The following is a 17,584-nucleotide window of genomic DNA, read 5'->3' as shown; positions in this document are numbered from 1 at the left end:
GATTCTTCGATTATTGAATACCATCTTAAAGCATATCGCAACCACTCACCGATTGGTTGTCGAACTGGGCGCCGCTTCCGTGACTTCTGGTGGTGCCGTGGTGCGTCCACGAGTACGACTCAAGGTGGCATAGGATTTCACTTGCGTTTGGGTATTTTGCTCTGCCTCCACGTTGGATTCTTCTGCAGGCGGTGCCACCGTAGTGGGCCGTGCACGTCTAAGACTTGTGTAAGACGGAGTGATGGAGCTCAAAGGACGACGGGTGGTTGTCTGAACTTCGGCCAGATTCTCCTCCTCCTCCTGCTGATCTGCAAGCTCCTCATCATCTCCCTGACTCGCAGATCGATGGCGATTAATGGTCACATATTGCTTGCGTTCCTTTAGGAAACCATCGAACTCAGCCAATTTTTCAATGCCCTCGTTCTGTGGACCTTGACGACTGTTGCCCCGCAGAACTGAGGAATATTTGGAGTTGCTGTTGGAGGTGAGAGTCGAAGGACCCTTTGACGAACTACTCGAAACTGTGGCTTCAGTGCTTGTTTCTGTGGCCTCGCTGATCTTGAAACGATTGCGGCTGAAGGAATTCAATGTTCCAGGACGACTGAGCACACGATCATACAGAGATTTGCTTATAGTTGACGGAGTAGTGGCTGCACCAGTGGCAGAGTTTTCCTTCAATGTAATCGATCCATCCTTGTTACGCAAAAGATGCTTCTCCAGCTGCTCCACACCACCCACTTTGCGAATCAAATCGATCAGTTCCTTGATCACCTGTGGATCCTCTTCAGCATCGCTGGATTTGCTTGGCGACAGCTCATCGGTATCCTCCTCATATTCGAGATCTTCATCAACACTGGCTGGAGTAGTTGTCGTTGTGGTGGTCGTGGTGCTTGTGGTGGTGGTGGTTCGTGGATATACTGGACGAGCCGTGGGAGCAGCTGTCACTCGATTGGAGCGCACTGTGGTGGTGGTCGGGGTTGTGGAGGTCACTGGTGCCGCCGTTGTGGATCTACGGTGGAAAAAGAGATAGTTTAGTAATGAAAATAATAAAAATGAAAATAGGATACATACTTTTTGGTCTTGCAGGGCACATTACGAGCAAAGTCGCAGGAATCGGCAGCGGGATTGAAGTAAAGTCCCGATGGACAAGTGAACATGTGAGCCACAATGCCCAGACCAGACGGTCCGCTATCCAGACACCAGTAGTACTTCTTGCAATCCCTCGGATGCTGGAAGAAGCCCTCCTCCTCGCACTTGAAGTCCGAACCTGGATCGGGAGTCGTTGGTGGTGGCGGCGTTGTGGATGCCCTGCCTCCAATGTAGAGAGAGGATCCCTCGGCTTCGGTCAGTTTGAAGGTTGTGCTCGGCGGTGGTGGCTGGGTGGAGCTCACAGTTGGCCTTCTTGTGGCACTGGGTCTCCTGGAGCTGGGTGGAGCTTCGGTCTTGCCATTAAGACGATTCCGGGTGCTGGCATTATCGCGACTGCGAGATCTCGATGGCTTCTGTGGTCCACTTGGCTTGGCCACCTCGTTGATGCCCAGTCTGAAATGGATTGAAAAACGTTGCAGTTCCTGCACGACGCCACAGTAATCCTTTCACTTACCCCAATGCCTCCACCATGGCTTCCTTGGCAGCCTCGATAAGAGGATATGGCTTTCCGTTGCAGGTGCCGCGGAAATCATCGTTGTCAATGGCCCAGAACATAATGCCACCCAGTCCCTGGGCCACCACATACTCGGCCTTCTTGCGCACAATGGCCTCGTCATCGTAGCCCACCCACTGATTGCGCCTGTAGGCATAGGGACCCATAACATTGGCATTCGGCTGCACCACAGTCCACTCGGGGTCGTCCTTGAGGGTCTGGCAGATCTGGCGGAGGATTAAAATGGGTTAGTTACTGCTCATAACCAATATTTCTATATGTCATTAACCAACCTCGTAGTAGGCCAGGTATCCCTTTTCCCTGGTGGCATCACCCTGTTCGCCCGGACCCTCTGCAGGTGCTCCCAGTTCGGTGCTCTCCTCGTTGATCAAAGTATAGGATCGGCCATAGGTGGGTATGCCCAGAACAAGCTTGTCACGATCTGCACCCGCTTTCAGATAGTATTTGATGGAGTAGTCCTGCAGGGATATAGAACATTTTATATAGTAAGATAATGGATACTTCTAGATATGCTGCAAACTCACAATATTCAACTCGGCATCATAGTTGTACTCGGAGTCCTCCTCCAGCGAATAGAGCGGAGCATGATGGTTAACCGATGGCTCGTGGGAGGAGTGGAAATCGTAGGTCAACACATTGAACCAATCCAGATACTTGTTCAACTTGGGCACATCGTAACCCTTGTCAATGTACTCGATGCCAGCCGGAACTGCCATGGTCAACAGGAGACGAGTGCGTCCGGTCTTCTCCGCTTCCCTTTCGAATTCCGCCCTCAGCTCTTGGACAAACTGGGCATAGTTATCACGATCCCGGGACTTGCCGCCCTCGCGATGAGCTGGATACTCCCAGTCCAGATCGATGCCATCGAAATGATTCTGTCGCAGGAATTTCAGGATGTTCTTGATGAACTGCTGCCGACGCTCATTACTCGCTACCAATGGTGAGAATCTCGAGCTCGCCTCGTTCCATCCGCCAATGGCAATCATGGTCTTCAGCTGTTTGTTGTACGTTTTGAGTCCAGTGAACTTGGCATAGCCACCTGCATGAGACAGAATAAGAGAGAGAGAGAGAGAGAGGCAATGAGGATAAAGGGATGCATCGTCATCAGACGGACAGGAAATTAAAGCCGAGTCAAATTAACTCGCCGGAAGGACGGGGGCGTGTCTGCGTTTGTCTGTCCACTCACCCTGCTCGATGTCCTGGTACTTGTCAAAGGGCTTCATTTGGTTATCCTTGGTGAATCCACCGAACGCGTACACCAAATGTGTACACAGATATGGATTTATGTTCTGCGGATTGAATTTGGCAGTGCCTGGCCGATAGACACTCCAGTTTGTATAATAGCAGACTACGCGACCCTCGCTGCTGGCTTCTGTTTTCGATGGAAACGTAATTGACAAGGGAACAAATTACTACAGGATACTGGAGAGCATTTTTAGAAGCACCTACCATTTATGCAATAGGCGAGAGCGCAGAGCAGGAAGAGCGTTTGCCAGGCCGCTCCACGCCGGAACTGCAATGAAGGAAGAAGAACATTAGCGAATTACTACAATTATAATTTATCGGTTCAAATCGAAAGATTTTGGCTAACACGAGGCGGAAGCCATTTGCATAACAAGATCGTAGATCCGATCGCCATCAGCCATCGGCCATCAGCATTGACACAGTGACATCTTTGGATGGATGTGTGGATCGGTGGAAGAGAGAGAGGGGAATGGGGGAAGGGGGGGGGGGGGGGGGACCGCATAAATCAGGGCGAAACAAAAGACCAAAGACACGAACTCGAAGATGTGGTTCCCATGAAGGTCGCCCATCCAATCGCCTCTTACATAATCATGCATGTGGCATGATGTGACGAGATGAATTTCATATGCAAATCGTCGAGCTAATCAGATGCAAGTGCCACGCCCCATTTTTGGTGTTATAAGAGAGGCGGCTGGCTGCTGATGACTAGGAAGTAGGTAGTAGTAGTACACATACGCTTATTGCTTGTGGAGCAGCAGCACTGTGAGCTCTCCACTGTGAGTCACAGTCATAAATATCTTAAACGGATTTTCATATTAAAATGCCAAAGTGTTACAACAGCAGCCACAATGGGCCCAAATCACTTTGGATTTTGGTCAGCAACCGAAAGAGAAACAACACCAGATTACATAAGAAATCCGTACCAAAAACTCGACTTTGATTGCGTATGCGCGTGTGTGTGAGACATGCCGGTTTTTGTTTTGTTGTTTTTTCTTTTATTTGTATTTTTTTTTTTGGGCTCACCACACACACACTCTGTAATCGTTCATTCATCGAAGTGAATTTTACACATAGCGAACAAAATGCTTGGAAATGAAAATTGATCAAGTCAAGTCAAGACATCAGCATCATCACCATCATCATCGAAAATCATCTGCAGCGATGAGATCCGAACAGGTTGGATTGCCGTGGCTCATAACTAATTAGCAAGCTGGCTTTAAGACCTCTCTATATGCTGTATACACAGTATACTGTATACTATATTCCATATGATTATGGGATGAACAATCAAGTTTGCTAATTGCATTTACGCGCTGAGGGGGAACTTTCTTTTCGCAAAAAGCAATTATCTTTAAATAAAGGGAAGTTTTTATACCAATTGTTAGGTACTAAAATTTCGAATTTCATTTCATATTAGACAGCCGACAGAGGAACATCACTTTTTGAAGGCCAGTTTTGTTCACAAGTCACAAAGGTTAAATCTAACATAAACTAGTTTCACTTGTTTGGTCTTGCATACATAAAACGATATAGAAGTATACAGATAGTATAAAAATGCCAATAAATACTGTTTTAATGAATTATGCAAAACAAATATGGTAAATCCTCTTGAGTGCAATCCCTCATAAAAGTCACAAGCTATGTCAGCTAAATATTTATATCAAATACTTTGAGTAGCGAATGCAACTTCCTTAAGTGAGTTTCATTGGCTGTCGGATATGGCGACCCTTCTAAGTTCTTAACCCAGATGGCAGCTTTCAAGATTTTCACGGAAAGCGGCGACCAAAATGCACTTTCAAATGGCTGCAAAAACATCGGGAGCATTTGTATCCCCCACTTTTAAGCTCTTTGGCGTTTCAAAGCTTTCCCCTCTTAGCCGTAAATCGCAGCCGTATCCATATCCGGCATACTTTGCGATGTGGCGGTAATGTTGTCCCATTTTTATGCCAAATGCCAATACACTCGAGACAATTCTGGCGGCGGGGTAATGGCATATTTACCTAGTGCCAAACGAACCGAACCGAAACGAAGCGAAATATTTATAAAAATGTGTGTGTGTGTGTGTGTGTGTGTGGACATTGATTGGGTCATTGGACCAGCATAGGTAAACAAGATATGTTTATGGAACGCTGTGGCAATTTACATTTATATATAGCCATCATTTACATGGTGGCTAGTTTGGTTTGGTTAAGTTGGCTTACGCATTGCTTAACATTGCTTTATGGCAGCGACTGCAGCAGCTGCTTACATAAAATTGCATGCCAAAAACAAAAAAAAAAAAAAACAACAACAAAAACAAATACAAAAAGCTACTCAAAAATAAATAAATGAAGAAAAAGTACGAAACTAAACAACTTGACTGAAAATGAAATGACAACAATTTGGATTGTACAATGCGCATAAGCATTCGCATGAGCATTTCGCATTTCGCATTGATTGGCCAGCAAAACTCTTTGCTTTGACAAATTTGTCGATTTTACGCAAAGTGAACAGCAGCAACATCGGCAACACATGTACTTAAAGGCAAATGCCAGATTTGTTTTCAGTTTAGTTACAATTACAGTTTTAGCCTCAGTTTCAGTTTCAGCTTTAGTTTTTGCTTTTGCTTTAGCTTTTGTATCTGTGCAGCCTTATTTTCTTTTAATTGCAACCAGCGGTTGGCAATTAAAATCAGGCTAAATGTGGCCTGGTCCAGTATGTTGCTGCAGTTGCTGCTGTTGCTGTTGTTGCTACTGCAACACCATTGATGTTGCTGCAGGGCGCCGAAACAGCAGCTTCCACAGCGGGCCAAAATTGAGAATCGTTTTGGCCGGATTTACAGCCCCAGCGGCGGTACAATTTATGGCCAAGTTGCTGTTGCAGTTAGCTGATGTTGCTGTTGCTGCTGCGACAACAAGTTGCAACACTTGCGGAGATCCAGTGTGTGTGGCACATTTATACAGATACTACTCACTTGTGTATATACATATATGTACTGCAACTGCAGCTGGAGAGCCCGTTGCTTACGTAAGGCATCGCATTACGACAAAATAAACCAAAAAAAATACAAAAAAAACCAAGAGACACAAAAAAATGCACAAATATTGCGTATACATATGCAATTTGCTAAGTTGCAGTGTGGTTTGCATAAAAGCTGGATTTAACCTTGAATTTAGGCGAACAAAAACTGCCTCATAAATCGCCGCCAGTTGCTCTCGATTTATGTGGTATTGGAACCAGGTCGACTTTGCCTTTGTGACTTTGAGAACTTTTGAGATCATGAGAAGCGAATTGTCGATCCAGATACTTAATACTCAATACTTGATCAGTTGCCCATTAGAAACCGCTTGTTTCGACGCCTGACAGACATGAATCAAGTGGGTATCACAAAGAGATACTTCTGGACATGTTAAACAATCTCTAATTAAACGAATCGTTCACTTTGCGGTTTGAAGCTGAATTGAAAAAGGCATCTGATGTATTCAATTAAAGTTATTCGAATTTAATTAGTTTAATAACTTGTATATCGAATTACCCAACAAGACATTCATTTTATCGCAGATTAGTGACTATGGGATTTACGCCTTTAAATAAGTATTTTTCATTAATTGATGCTCACTCATTCGATTTTTTGTTACTCACCAACTACTTTTTTTTAAATTAATGAAGCTTAGCTTTGGCTATTTGGCTTAATACACTTTTGGTTTGATTTGATTTTGATAGTGTTTTCAATATGTTTAAGTGTTATACTGCTTTTGGGCAAATAAAAAATACGAGGAATTCCCGTAAATGACTCAAATGTGTAAGAAAACCTATTTTTCGACAGAGCCAATTTATGTGCAGTGTGTTGTTGGGCTATTGCTTGGGTGCTTGTTTTCCTTTTTTCCAAGCACTCGTGAATCATGTGTGAATATTGGAGTAAATAGTGGGTCTGCTGGCCATCAATCTTGGCCCCACAAAAAATTCCGCAGATAATGCTCCGGCTATTCATAATCCCAGAGCTATGCAGCTGGCCATCCAGATCAGCATTTACACATTCACAGCCGAATCGCATGACTTGGCCAAAAATGCTGTTGTGGTTAAATAAAATACAAAAAATAAAGTAAAGTTCAGTTCAGTTCAGTTCAGCTGAGTTGGGTTGAGTTGAATTTGGCTCTTGAATGCAACTTAAAATTCAAAGAAGGTCCGCTGCAGTACCGCTCCCGCCTGGAAATTGACTGGAAATTTCCGTAGCACGTAGAATGTGCCGCACATCATGTCACGTTTCAGGTACCAAAGAGCGTCGCAATGTCAACGCCCCAAAAAGTAAAACAAAAGCAACGCGCCACGGACCCAGAGATCAATGTCTGCCCAAGAGACATTGCGTATACGCCCCGTTCGACGCCGGCACTGGATGGTTCGACGAATGTTTGAATTTTTGGCAGGCAGCGTCAGGCGGGAAGGCAGGCAGTCAAGCGGGTGTGTCGTGATGAAGAGTTTTGTAAACAAAAGTTTTGACATTTGAACAGGCCACTCGACTTGTCCAGTGGAGCCAGAGAGTCACTTGGAAAACATCACCACCACCACCACCACCAGCACCCTGCCTTCAGGAGTGGGTGTGCCAAAGGCACAGCGCCGATGGGCGAAAATCCAAAAAGCACCGGCACAATGCCACAGATCTATGGCCGATAAGCTGATGCCATTAACTCATGCATTTAGCCCGGATTTATGCCGTGCGAAAGTTGGGCATTGTTGGCCAACATCGAGATTAGCGTGCGAATTCATTTTCCCAGTCGCCAAAAACTGAGTCCAAAAGTCGCGGCCATTCTGTTTTCAGTTAGTTTAGTCCCCCAACCATGGAATGGCATTTTCAATTAGGCAACCAAACAGACCAGGCCACGACCCAAAACTGCATCATGGCCAGCGGCCAGAACACAATAATCGCACTTGGAAGGCAAATAGAAGGGGGGCAATTGCCAGGTCCAATTGACAAAGATTCAAATTAGAAAACTGAATAAACAAAAGAAATACCAAGAAAATTGTTAAATAATTTATAGAATATTCATAAAACATTTCCTTGAATTGTTTTTTATAACTTTTCAACCCTCTGGAGTTTACCCATGGGTCATGACACTCTGAGCATCCCCGAATCTTGTTTGAACTTTCCTCAGTGGCATCGAAATGCAGTGGCCAAGTGAAAAGCGGCCCGACCGGGTCAAAAAAAAAGAAAATTAAGATAGCCAACAAACGCACTTTGCTTTGGCCAAGAGTTGCCAATTACGGAGCAGAAGTCACCCAGTCATTGACTCCGCTTGGGGAACCTGTTATTGGGTTAGCCTCCAATGCTCCAACACTCGATATGTTTGCACGACTCGGAGTGCTCCGCTTTTTGCTCCTTGGAGGCTTTCTTAATCGCCTTTTGGCGTGACAGGAGGCCACCAAATACCAAAAATCAAAAAACCAAAACCAAAAAGCAAAACCGTTACCGATACCGATGAGAAAAGCGAAAGTTGATGTCGCCGGATGCTGCAGTTGGGGTGAGATTATGTCCATCTTTATTTGGCCGCTGGATCAATGCATTATGGGTCAGCAAACGGCGGTCGACAAAATACAAATACAAACTTAAATACAAAAAAAAAAATAAAAAAAAGAAAACACATCTGCTGAAGCGGTTTTCCAGCTCTCACACAATTGAGCCATAAAGCGTCCATATCAAATCGATAGATTGTGAAACTGGCCCACTGATGAATGTGAAAAATAGAGACAGTGCCTGTCAAGGCCGGGTACACGCCAATAAAATAGAAAACCCCACTCCAAATCAAACGATTTCGATCCATCTTTGGATCACAACTTCGCATCTTCTCGTGATCAATGTCAATGCCCATACATTCATTTACTATGCCACTCGGCAGCAGGCGATGATGTGCCTGCATCGATGTCAAAATTTGCATTTAACATTTTTGCATTTGGCCAAACTGCAGAATTCAAGTTCACTCGGTTTTGTTCCATTGTCTCTGCATTTTGCCTTGAATGATGTACCATCTCTTGGCCATCCTCACCATCACTATCACTCAGCATCATCACTATATACATCATCATCATCATTATCATCATCATAGCGATTCGGCATTGTTTTCGTCACGTCACGAGCCCAACAATGGGCAGTTCATTAAATCCAATTACACGCCAAATATTTTGCGACTGCCTTTTAATGAGAACCCCATCAAATTTTGGCAACCACTCGGTTTTTGGTGTACGGAATTGTGTAAGTTTTGTAAGCTGAGTTTAGCAAGGGTATGATGGAAATTTGCAAGAATTTCAAAACAACATTAATAGGTTTCTAAATCACCTTAACTATTAGGGAAAATTATAATAATTAATTCTTTTTTTTTTGCATTATTTTATTTTTAAATCGTGCACGTTTGGCCCACAACATTATTGAGAAAAGAGTATTTAGCACACTTAAGCCGCACACCCACCAAAAATTCCAATTTCACCGCATTTTGGCGGACTTAAGCTCTACTCTGCTGTCGAATCAAAATATTATCCTTTTTTGCGCGCGCTGCAGCGTGAAAATTCAATTTAAGGCCTGAATGATCTAAGCAGGCGGCATGATGATGATGGCCAGTGGAATCGATTCCATCGCGTGTCCAGCTTCCGGGACTTTGATGATTCACTCGCCGAAACTGGGAGCTAATCCGTTTCGAGTGTTCTGACTCATTCGCCTAATCGCAATGCGTACAAAATCCAATCAAATCGTGGCAAATAAAACGTGAAATGTCAGAGAATGTTAATAATCATGGCACACAATTCATTATCATTTCAATTTGAGTGCACATTGTCTTTGCGAGACTTGGGGGAATTTCGATTCGGTTTTCGTTTTCATTTTCGATTTAGTTTTCGTTTTCAAGGTGCTCCATCAAGTTGGTCAAAACAAACAAGGCATTGCAAATGGCCATTAGTTGGTATCCCGCTTTTTGCGCCTACAGGCCGCTTATCACTTTGCATTTGTCGCCGTTTAATGCTGCAATTTTCCCCATTAACGCAAATTGCCCGGCGATAGAGATTGGCAAGTGTGGAGTGGGGGGGATGCCACTTTTGGCCAGATGTTTGGCGAAAGTCAAAGCGGCTAAGCCACGAAAATTGCATTACAAAAAACGGCAGCTCTTAACTTTTTAATTGAAAGATAAGATAGCAAAGTGTTGCTGATTTTATCTCAAATTTGATCTGCTAATAAGTTTTTCAAATTGTTTTTTTATTAGATTAAATACAAGAAACTTACACAGAGGAATTCTGAAATTTTATAACCAACATACGCGCAAAAGCTCCCTCTCAATCATTTTGTTTGGCCATAAACTTTCCCTGCCAGTGTGGCCAGCTGTCAGGCTGATGCTTTAATTAATGGTTCGGCCACCTTAATTGCCATGCAGATCGCACACCTGAGTTGACCATGAAAAGTCGGCGGAGGATTAACGAGTGGATTTGCATGACATGAAAACCAGAAAACTGCAAGTGCAACACATGTATCTTTTCTCCATGTTTTTTTTTCTTTACTTTTCCCGTTGTCTTCTTGAGTGAAATAATTTTGCTACTGTCATTTATCATAGCGCCCAACGATATTTCTGCGATTTGTCAACATACGGTTATGTCAAGAAAGGCAAACAAAAAATCAGGTTTGTAATACAGTAGTGAAAGCTTTTGGAAAGAAAACTATAATACCAAATAAGCTGCAAACAAAAAAATATATATATTATACAGACAAGAAATCAATTAATTGTATGTTAATTTAATTTGCAATTTCAAAGATCATCTGTCAAAGAAACGGAAAAGAAAAAGCTAACGAAGGGGAAATTTTTGCCTAATGGCATTGGCGAAATCGGTTTAAATGAGTAAAATATAGGATATTAACTACAAAAAAAATATATTTAATTTGGGCTTAAATATGTTTTATTTGCCTTATTCTCAATGGCACGTGTATAAATATATTACATAAACATTTTAGCAAGTCAATCGCCTTTCAGCCAAGTTACAAATTGGCAGGCGAGCGACATTTTTTAGTGCGTGATTCAGGTGCGTAAGTTGCCAATTCGCCACTGCAAAGTGAAATCGAAAGTTGGACGTCTGTCGGACCAGCTCAACTATATAATACCCCCCTATTTCTCCCTCAACATCCAAAAATCCAACTTTTTTCCGTAGGGCGCCGAATGGATAGATCCACAACAAACTCGCACCACATTTACTTTGCAATTATCATGGGCTTAAGCGATAATTGGCCAGCCAAGCGAAATTAGCAGGGGCTAACGGTAGGTGTTATACACCAACTCATCTCTTTTATTATTTTTTTCTGCACCGCCACTTGCCGGATTTTGTTTGTATTTTATAGCCGGTGGCCAAATTAAACAGTTGTAAAAGTGCGGCGAGCATTTCTTTTTGCCATTTGAACCAATTATGTCATCTCAAGACAATGAACAGCAAATAAAAAGAAACCAAACGGAAGAAGCTCAATCGAAGAGCGGTGATCTTGCGTAACTTTTATGCCCTTTTAAACACGGCTTTAGTATACAATTTATTTATACATTTTAAGCGCTGTTGCGCCTTCTGTGGTTTCGCTTTTCGCTCACTTTCAATTTCGTTCAGTGGAAATTATTAAGTCCAGAAACAAAAACCAAAAAAAAAAAAAAAGGAAAGAAAGAAAGAAACAAGCTGACTGGCGCATCCGGCAACAAGTCGACCAAAAAACACCGAAACCCGTGAAAAAACATGAAGAGCAGGGGAAACAAAACAAAAAACATAATCGTGATGCACATTCAGGTTCAAGTTGAGTTGCAGATGAAAATCCCAAGTCGAGATAGAGAGGCTGAGGTCAAAAAATAAAAAAAAAACGAAAAAAACTGGGCACTAGCTAATTTTGGATGATTTTCGGCGGCTCGTGAAGTGGAACCCAATGGGTTAAGAGAGGGGTATGCAGGGGTTAAGGCGGAGATTTGGCTGCCCATGAAGATAATGCCATTGTAACATCCGATTAGCCGGACTCAACTTAATTAGATCGAAGCATGACTTTGAAATTTGTGTGCCTCGTGATTGTTAAATATTTGTATTATTTTCATATTGCGTTTATTGTTTGGAAGATTAAATGGAAATTTGAGGAAGTGAGAGTGAAAGTAGAACTGAAATATAGCAGTTGTGCAAGAAGTTTGCTGGGTTTTCGAATTACTTTTCAATTGAGAGAAATGGAAGCCATCTTAAATCAGTATGGTTCGATTAGATAATTGTGCGAAAATAAATAATATTATCATTTGAAAAATAGTGTGCAATTAAGCGACTTTCAGATGTATTCATGTCAACTAATTATTTCAATTTCAGCGCGAATCTGTGACAAAACTCTCCATTTATTTAGACGCCATCCTTGTGGCAATTAAAGTGGCAATTGTAAACCCCTCCATTCTTCATTTTGATTTATTTTCCTGGCCATTTCGTCTCGTTTCGTTTGGGCCATTTGTGTGTTTGTGTGGCAAATGCAGTCACATTCTTTTAAATACCAATTGGGGGTCAGACTTGACCGTTGGTCAAGACTCAGGAATTTGAGCAAGTGCTTTGTTTTGTTATTGCTACGGCTATTTGCTACCCAAGAAAACGAGTTTAAATGCCGCGAGTGGAACTCGCGTTTGGCTCGCTGCTCTGGCTTAATAAATTAATTTATAACTCTTGCTTTTTCTCCGCCTCGAAACACGTTGACCTTCAGGCCGCATAACCGATCCATGAGTCTGTCTGTAAAAACACCGTCTTATATATGGGTGTATGAATATGAATATGAATATGAATATATATATATATATATTTGGTATTTTCGCTATATGTGCTTATGTCTGTCACTTGAATTAACGGTTACGTCTCAAGTGCTGCCAAATGAACCCAGAGGCTGGGCTCCAAGGGTGGGAATCAGATTTTTTGATGGAAAGTGCGGCCATTGAGTATATATATTTTTTAATTGGCCAAAAGGTTGACTGTTTATTACCAAAGAGGCACTGTGACTGCCCATTTTTTCTATGTTTCAAGTTCCTATTTATAATATGCTATTCAAACCTACGCAAATAGTGTTCTATAGCATTTTACATATCTTGTATTGCCCATGCTGTGGCATAATTCATTAAAATTTAATCGAGCAATATGAAAATTTCAATGAAAATTGGGGCTTAAAGGGCGGATGCAAAATGCCAAAAGCTGCAACCGAATTCAGACTCAAATATCAAAGGGAGCAACCGGCCCATCCCCACGGCTGTCGGCGTGTTAATGATTTGCATGTTCCCAAATCAAAGCCGGAGTAAACCCCCTAACGTTTTAACCCCCTAAAGCCCCACGAGTTGCAGACATGGCTGGTTAGCGGTGTTGTCGTTGTCGTTGTTGTCGTTGTCGTTGTCATGGAATTGAATCATCCCGGCAGTCTCTGGAGTATGTCTTTGCGCTAAGCCCCTCCTCCCTCAATAGCCATAACCCTATGTGTGCCGGTGCCGGTGGCGTATACGTAACGTAAGTAGAGGCAGCACCATCAGCAGCAACAGCAACAGCAGCAGCAGCAGCAGCAAAAAATGGCACATTTTGCAATAAAACTGAAGACAGATCCCGATGCACGTGTATCTGTGCATCTGACAGATACAATTACCAAAAGCGATTGCACTGGGAATGCTGGAATTTCAGGCCAATGCGGTTTAATAGCCCAAAAACCGGTAACTTAATGACACTCTTCTATAATGCTTTTTGAATAAAATGCCAAAACGCATCACCCCCCGTCGCTCGCCAATTTCAATATATGTATATACATTTATATAGGTATCTACATTCACTTTTCAACTCTTCGCTCTTCGGGTTTCACTTTCAGCTGGCTGCGAATTCCGATTTGCCAATCTGGAAACCTTTCCATGACTTCGAGGCGGATGTACCACCTCCGGGGTCAGATTATACGTATGCATTCATCCGCGATCAGCATCTTTGGGATGCAATTTTTCAATATTAATGCCGATTTATATGGTTACTTGGGTTTTTCCAGAGCTCTTCCTTTTATTTAATGACTCTGCTTATTTTGGGATTTTTTATTGGCCTATTTGAGGTATGAATCATGATCTTAAACTTGCTTCTATACTTATGAGATATATATATTTGTTAAAAATGTAAATATATATATCATTTGTTGCCATTAATGTGATATAAGTCTGTAGAAGTAAGAGAGCCAATCGGAAAGGGTATTGAATGGAAAACCAGACACTCGGATAGACTGACTGATTTAATGCATGCATATGGCTGATGGCAGTTGGAGGATCGGCTGACTGGAGGCTTGGGATCGCATCGCATCGGAATGAATTGGATTGGATTGGATCGACTCGTCTTGCTTTTCAGTTCACTGTCATTGTCTTTTGGGTGCGGCTGCGTTGGCGTTGCAACTTACAATGTTGCCGTTGCAGTTTTGTTGTTGCATGAATTTGTAAATTGCAATTTTCGCAGGCTTATTTTCTGGGGCTGGGCCACCGATTTCCGCCTAATTTTTTTCCTTTTTTTTTCTTTTTAAAGAAAACAAAAGCCGAAGACGATTTCCTCTTCTCACGCATTTTTGCGGCCTGACGTCAAACGGATTGGCGGAGATGGGACTCATCATTTTGGCTAGTCTTAGCAGCACTTGTCGCCAAACTTGTTTCGCCCCCGCGGACTCGCAGAAAAACGTGGCCGCAAATAAAATAAGTTAAGTTCAAGCCGAAAATTTACAAAAATAACAAAAAAAAAAGTCAAGCCATCAAAAAATAACACAATTCCTAAACGAGTTTTGTGCGCATGCGCAGCAGCAAATTTGCATGAGCAACAGAAATATCATAGGTTTGAAGCCAAAAATATGCCTCATCGAAGGTCCAAGCGGATGTGGAGCCTCATTTCGATTCGATTTGGGCCCCCAAGCCAGTGAAATTGTGAGATAGTAAAAGTCTGGGATGTATCTCTAAAAAGCATTAAGTAGGTACCATCATCTGTTAATATGCGTGCAATGTATCTGCCAGCGATTTTGGTTCGTGTTTGAAAGTTTTAAGTTTCGAGTTTTGAGTTTTGCACTCGATCGCTTCGATTAGCATGGGAATTGCAATCGTCGACGTCTTTGACGTCTTCAAAGGTGTTAATCGGTTGAAAGTTTTGCCATTATATAAGCTGCGAGATCGTAAAAATACACTTTAGACCAATTTACGTAGGCGTGCATCCCTCATTCCTCTCACTTTCTGCTGAATTCCTCGCCTGACTGATAACTAATCAAGCATTCATTTGCACAGAAAGCTGTTTTTTTTTTTTAACTATCGATCCGAATTAATCAAAGACTGTTTTAAGACAAGTCTGACGTAGTATTTATGAATTTTAATCTCAGTAAATCATAAATTTTTGATTCGGAATTCATATGTAAATACAAAATACATAATTGTACAAGTCGTTAAAATTTTTAGATCTAGATAACTAATCTTGATGAAGTTCTTCTGGAAGTTCAAACATTTTTGGAAACATAGCTCAAATACTTGTTCAACTTTCAGCAGATAGTCAATTTAAGTAAGCAGAACTACTTAAACGAATTCCCTAAACTTTTACTTTTCATAGAAGCTACTTAAAATTCATATTCTGATGAATTCTTCGCGCCCAGCACGATGTGTCACACAAATTAATTATGCAATCATCTAAGAGAGACATTTTAATATCAAGTTAAACCAGGCAAACGAAATCGAAATCGCGGCCTCCATGAATTATTCAAATCAGCAAGAACGAAGAGTAACCAGTTTGGCGATCTTTCCTGATATTTCGCTTTTTTATTTCTTCTTTTTGTTTTGGGATCTGCCCTGAGCAAGGATAACAGCTTTCGAGCGCGAATCCTGCCAAGGTTGTTTGAAGCGCAAGAAAATCCAGGAAATCCAGTGGATACAGCCGAACTGGACTAAACATTTACTGCTTTTTGCCAGATTTGCGCTAATTGCGTACAAAATGCAGGCCACAAAAGCAAAAAGACACAAAAACCAAAAATGCGAAATAAAAATGATTTCACAGTTTTGCAGTTAATGTCGAGAGTTGTTTGTGGATTTTTGTTCAATTTTTTTTTCTTTCGCTTATATATCGTTGCAATCACTTACCGGAAGCATTTTGGCGGCTTTTTGCTGGTCGAGGTGGCAATACAAGGCTCCTTTGGGCTAGATGTTGTTGTTGTTGCTGCTGTTGCTGAAGTTGCCGCTGTTGTTGTTGCTGCTGCTGCTGCTCTCGTTGTTGTTGTTGTTGTTGTTATAATTTGAGTTAAACGCGACGACAACGACGAGGAGGAAAAAATAACGCTAAGATTTAGTGTGAGATTTTTTTGTCGTTAGCTTTTGGAAAATATTTGCGCAGAAAACTGGGCTAAATGCGGTTGCAGTTTAGCAGTTTAGCAGTTGCTGCTGTTTTTGCTGTTGTTGTTGTTGCTGTTGCTGCTGCTGGGGTGTCTGTATTTTATGCAATCTGCACAGATCTTGGCTAAATGCTCCACTGCCTCCCAGCAGCAACAGCAACCAAAAAAGCAAACCAAACAGCAACTACTGCTAGAGATGCCGAAAAAAATGGCAGAAAACCAGGCCGAAAGTAAAAACTGTTACACACGTCTGCGCATTCAGTTTTTCACTTTCGGCCAGGCGCGGCGGCATTGGTATCGACATCGGCGTTGGCGGCGCTCTTTTTGGCCCAATATAACTGAATAACTAAATCCGCACACATATCAAATTGCAGAAAAACTATCTGCCAAATTATCCACATTCACTCGAGGCACGCAAATTGAACAAGAAAAAAAAAATACCAATCCAAAAGCAGAAAAGCAAAAAAATGCAAGAAAAGTTCCAGCCACGAACGAAGGCAACAGTCGAAAAAAACAAAAAAAATAGATGTATATACAATTGACTATAAACAGAGTGTCTTTTTTCGTATGCACGGCCAATGGCGAGTTACCGCTAAAGCCAACAATACCGTTCGAGAGTCGCCGCTGCACTGAATCCGTTTGGTGGCCAAAAAGCGTGGCCAACAGCAACCAGAAACCAGCAACATGCGACATAACAGAGGCCAAGCAGCAACAGCAGCAGCAGCAGCAAAAAGCAGCAGCAGCAACTAGCAAAACCAAACAACCAGTTGCTGCGCAGCCGCAAAAGCCTGTTAAAGTCTGTTAAACCAGTTAACATGGCACTTTTGGCCAAGTTAACTTGGCGGCCAGGCAGCAGGCATCAGGCGAAAAAAACACGTTAAAGCACAAAAGCGCTGCAAACAAAACGCACTTCTTGGGCCCTAAAAATGACACACGAAAACAAATAAAAAACGAATGGCTTTGCTTTAATTTGCTTCATGACCAGAAAAAAACAATATCAATTATGGACACACTTTTGCGGTTTTAGCGTTAAATGGCAGTGAAATCGGTCACTAATTGTTGGCCATAATCGAGATAAATGGATATTGTGTTGTGCAAGACATTCTAGCTGTAGTTTTTAATGAAGGGCATTTTGTTTACAGATTCAAGAGCTATATTAGTAGTATTATAAAAGATACAGAGCTATATAAATAGTAATATAAAAGATACAGAGCTATATTAATAGTAATATAACACATAATGATTTATTGATATTAATTAAAAGTTTAAAAGAGGTTAGTTTAGGTGATTCCCCTTAAAAAACACAGATCGAAATAAATTTAAACACA

At 42.0% G+C, this 17,584-nt stretch overlaps 1 protein-coding gene across 9 annotated transcripts in view; it reads right to left on the bottom strand.

Annotated features, from left to right (window-relative positions):
* The window catches only part of LOC6525971 (serine-rich adhesin for platelets), a 34,433-nt gene extending 17,546 nt beyond the window's left edge, over window positions 1-16,887 (bottom strand). For 2 of the 9 annotated variants that reach the window (XM_039377464.2, XM_039377463.2), the window contains exons 1-8: window positions 16,009-16,383; window positions 3,113-3,176; window positions 2,850-3,035; window positions 2,188-2,702; window positions 1,936-2,121; window positions 1,604-1,869; window positions 1,072-1,542; window positions 50-1,009 (exon numbers count right to left, since the gene is read on the bottom strand). In XM_039377464.2, the coding sequence (XP_039233398.1) occupies window positions 50-1,009; window positions 1,072-1,542; window positions 1,604-1,869; window positions 1,936-2,121; window positions 2,188-2,702; window positions 2,850-3,035; window positions 3,113-3,176; window positions 16,009-16,017 (2,657 nt within the window). In that variant the 5' untranslated portion in view covers window positions 16,018-16,383. Of the gene's footprint in view, window positions 1-49; window positions 1,010-1,071; window positions 1,543-1,603; window positions 1,870-1,935; window positions 2,122-2,187; window positions 2,703-2,849; window positions 3,036-3,112; window positions 3,177-16,008; window positions 16,655-16,864 lie in introns of those variants that run through there. The other 7 variants (XM_039377458.2, XM_039377459.2, XM_039377468.2 and 4 more) reach the window with 7 other exon arrangements.
* Window positions 16,888-17,584: the final 697 nt, after the last annotated feature.

This window comes from Drosophila yakuba, chromosome X (genome assembly GCF_016746365.2).
Source record: "Drosophila yakuba strain Tai18E2 chromosome X, Prin_Dyak_Tai18E2_2.1, whole genome shotgun sequence".
Classification (NCBI taxonomy): Eukaryota; Metazoa; Arthropoda; class Insecta; order Diptera; family Drosophilidae; genus Drosophila; species Drosophila yakuba.
The sequence above is the reverse complement of the archived record's forward strand: the minus strand, read 5'-3'. Positions and strand labels throughout refer to the sequence as shown.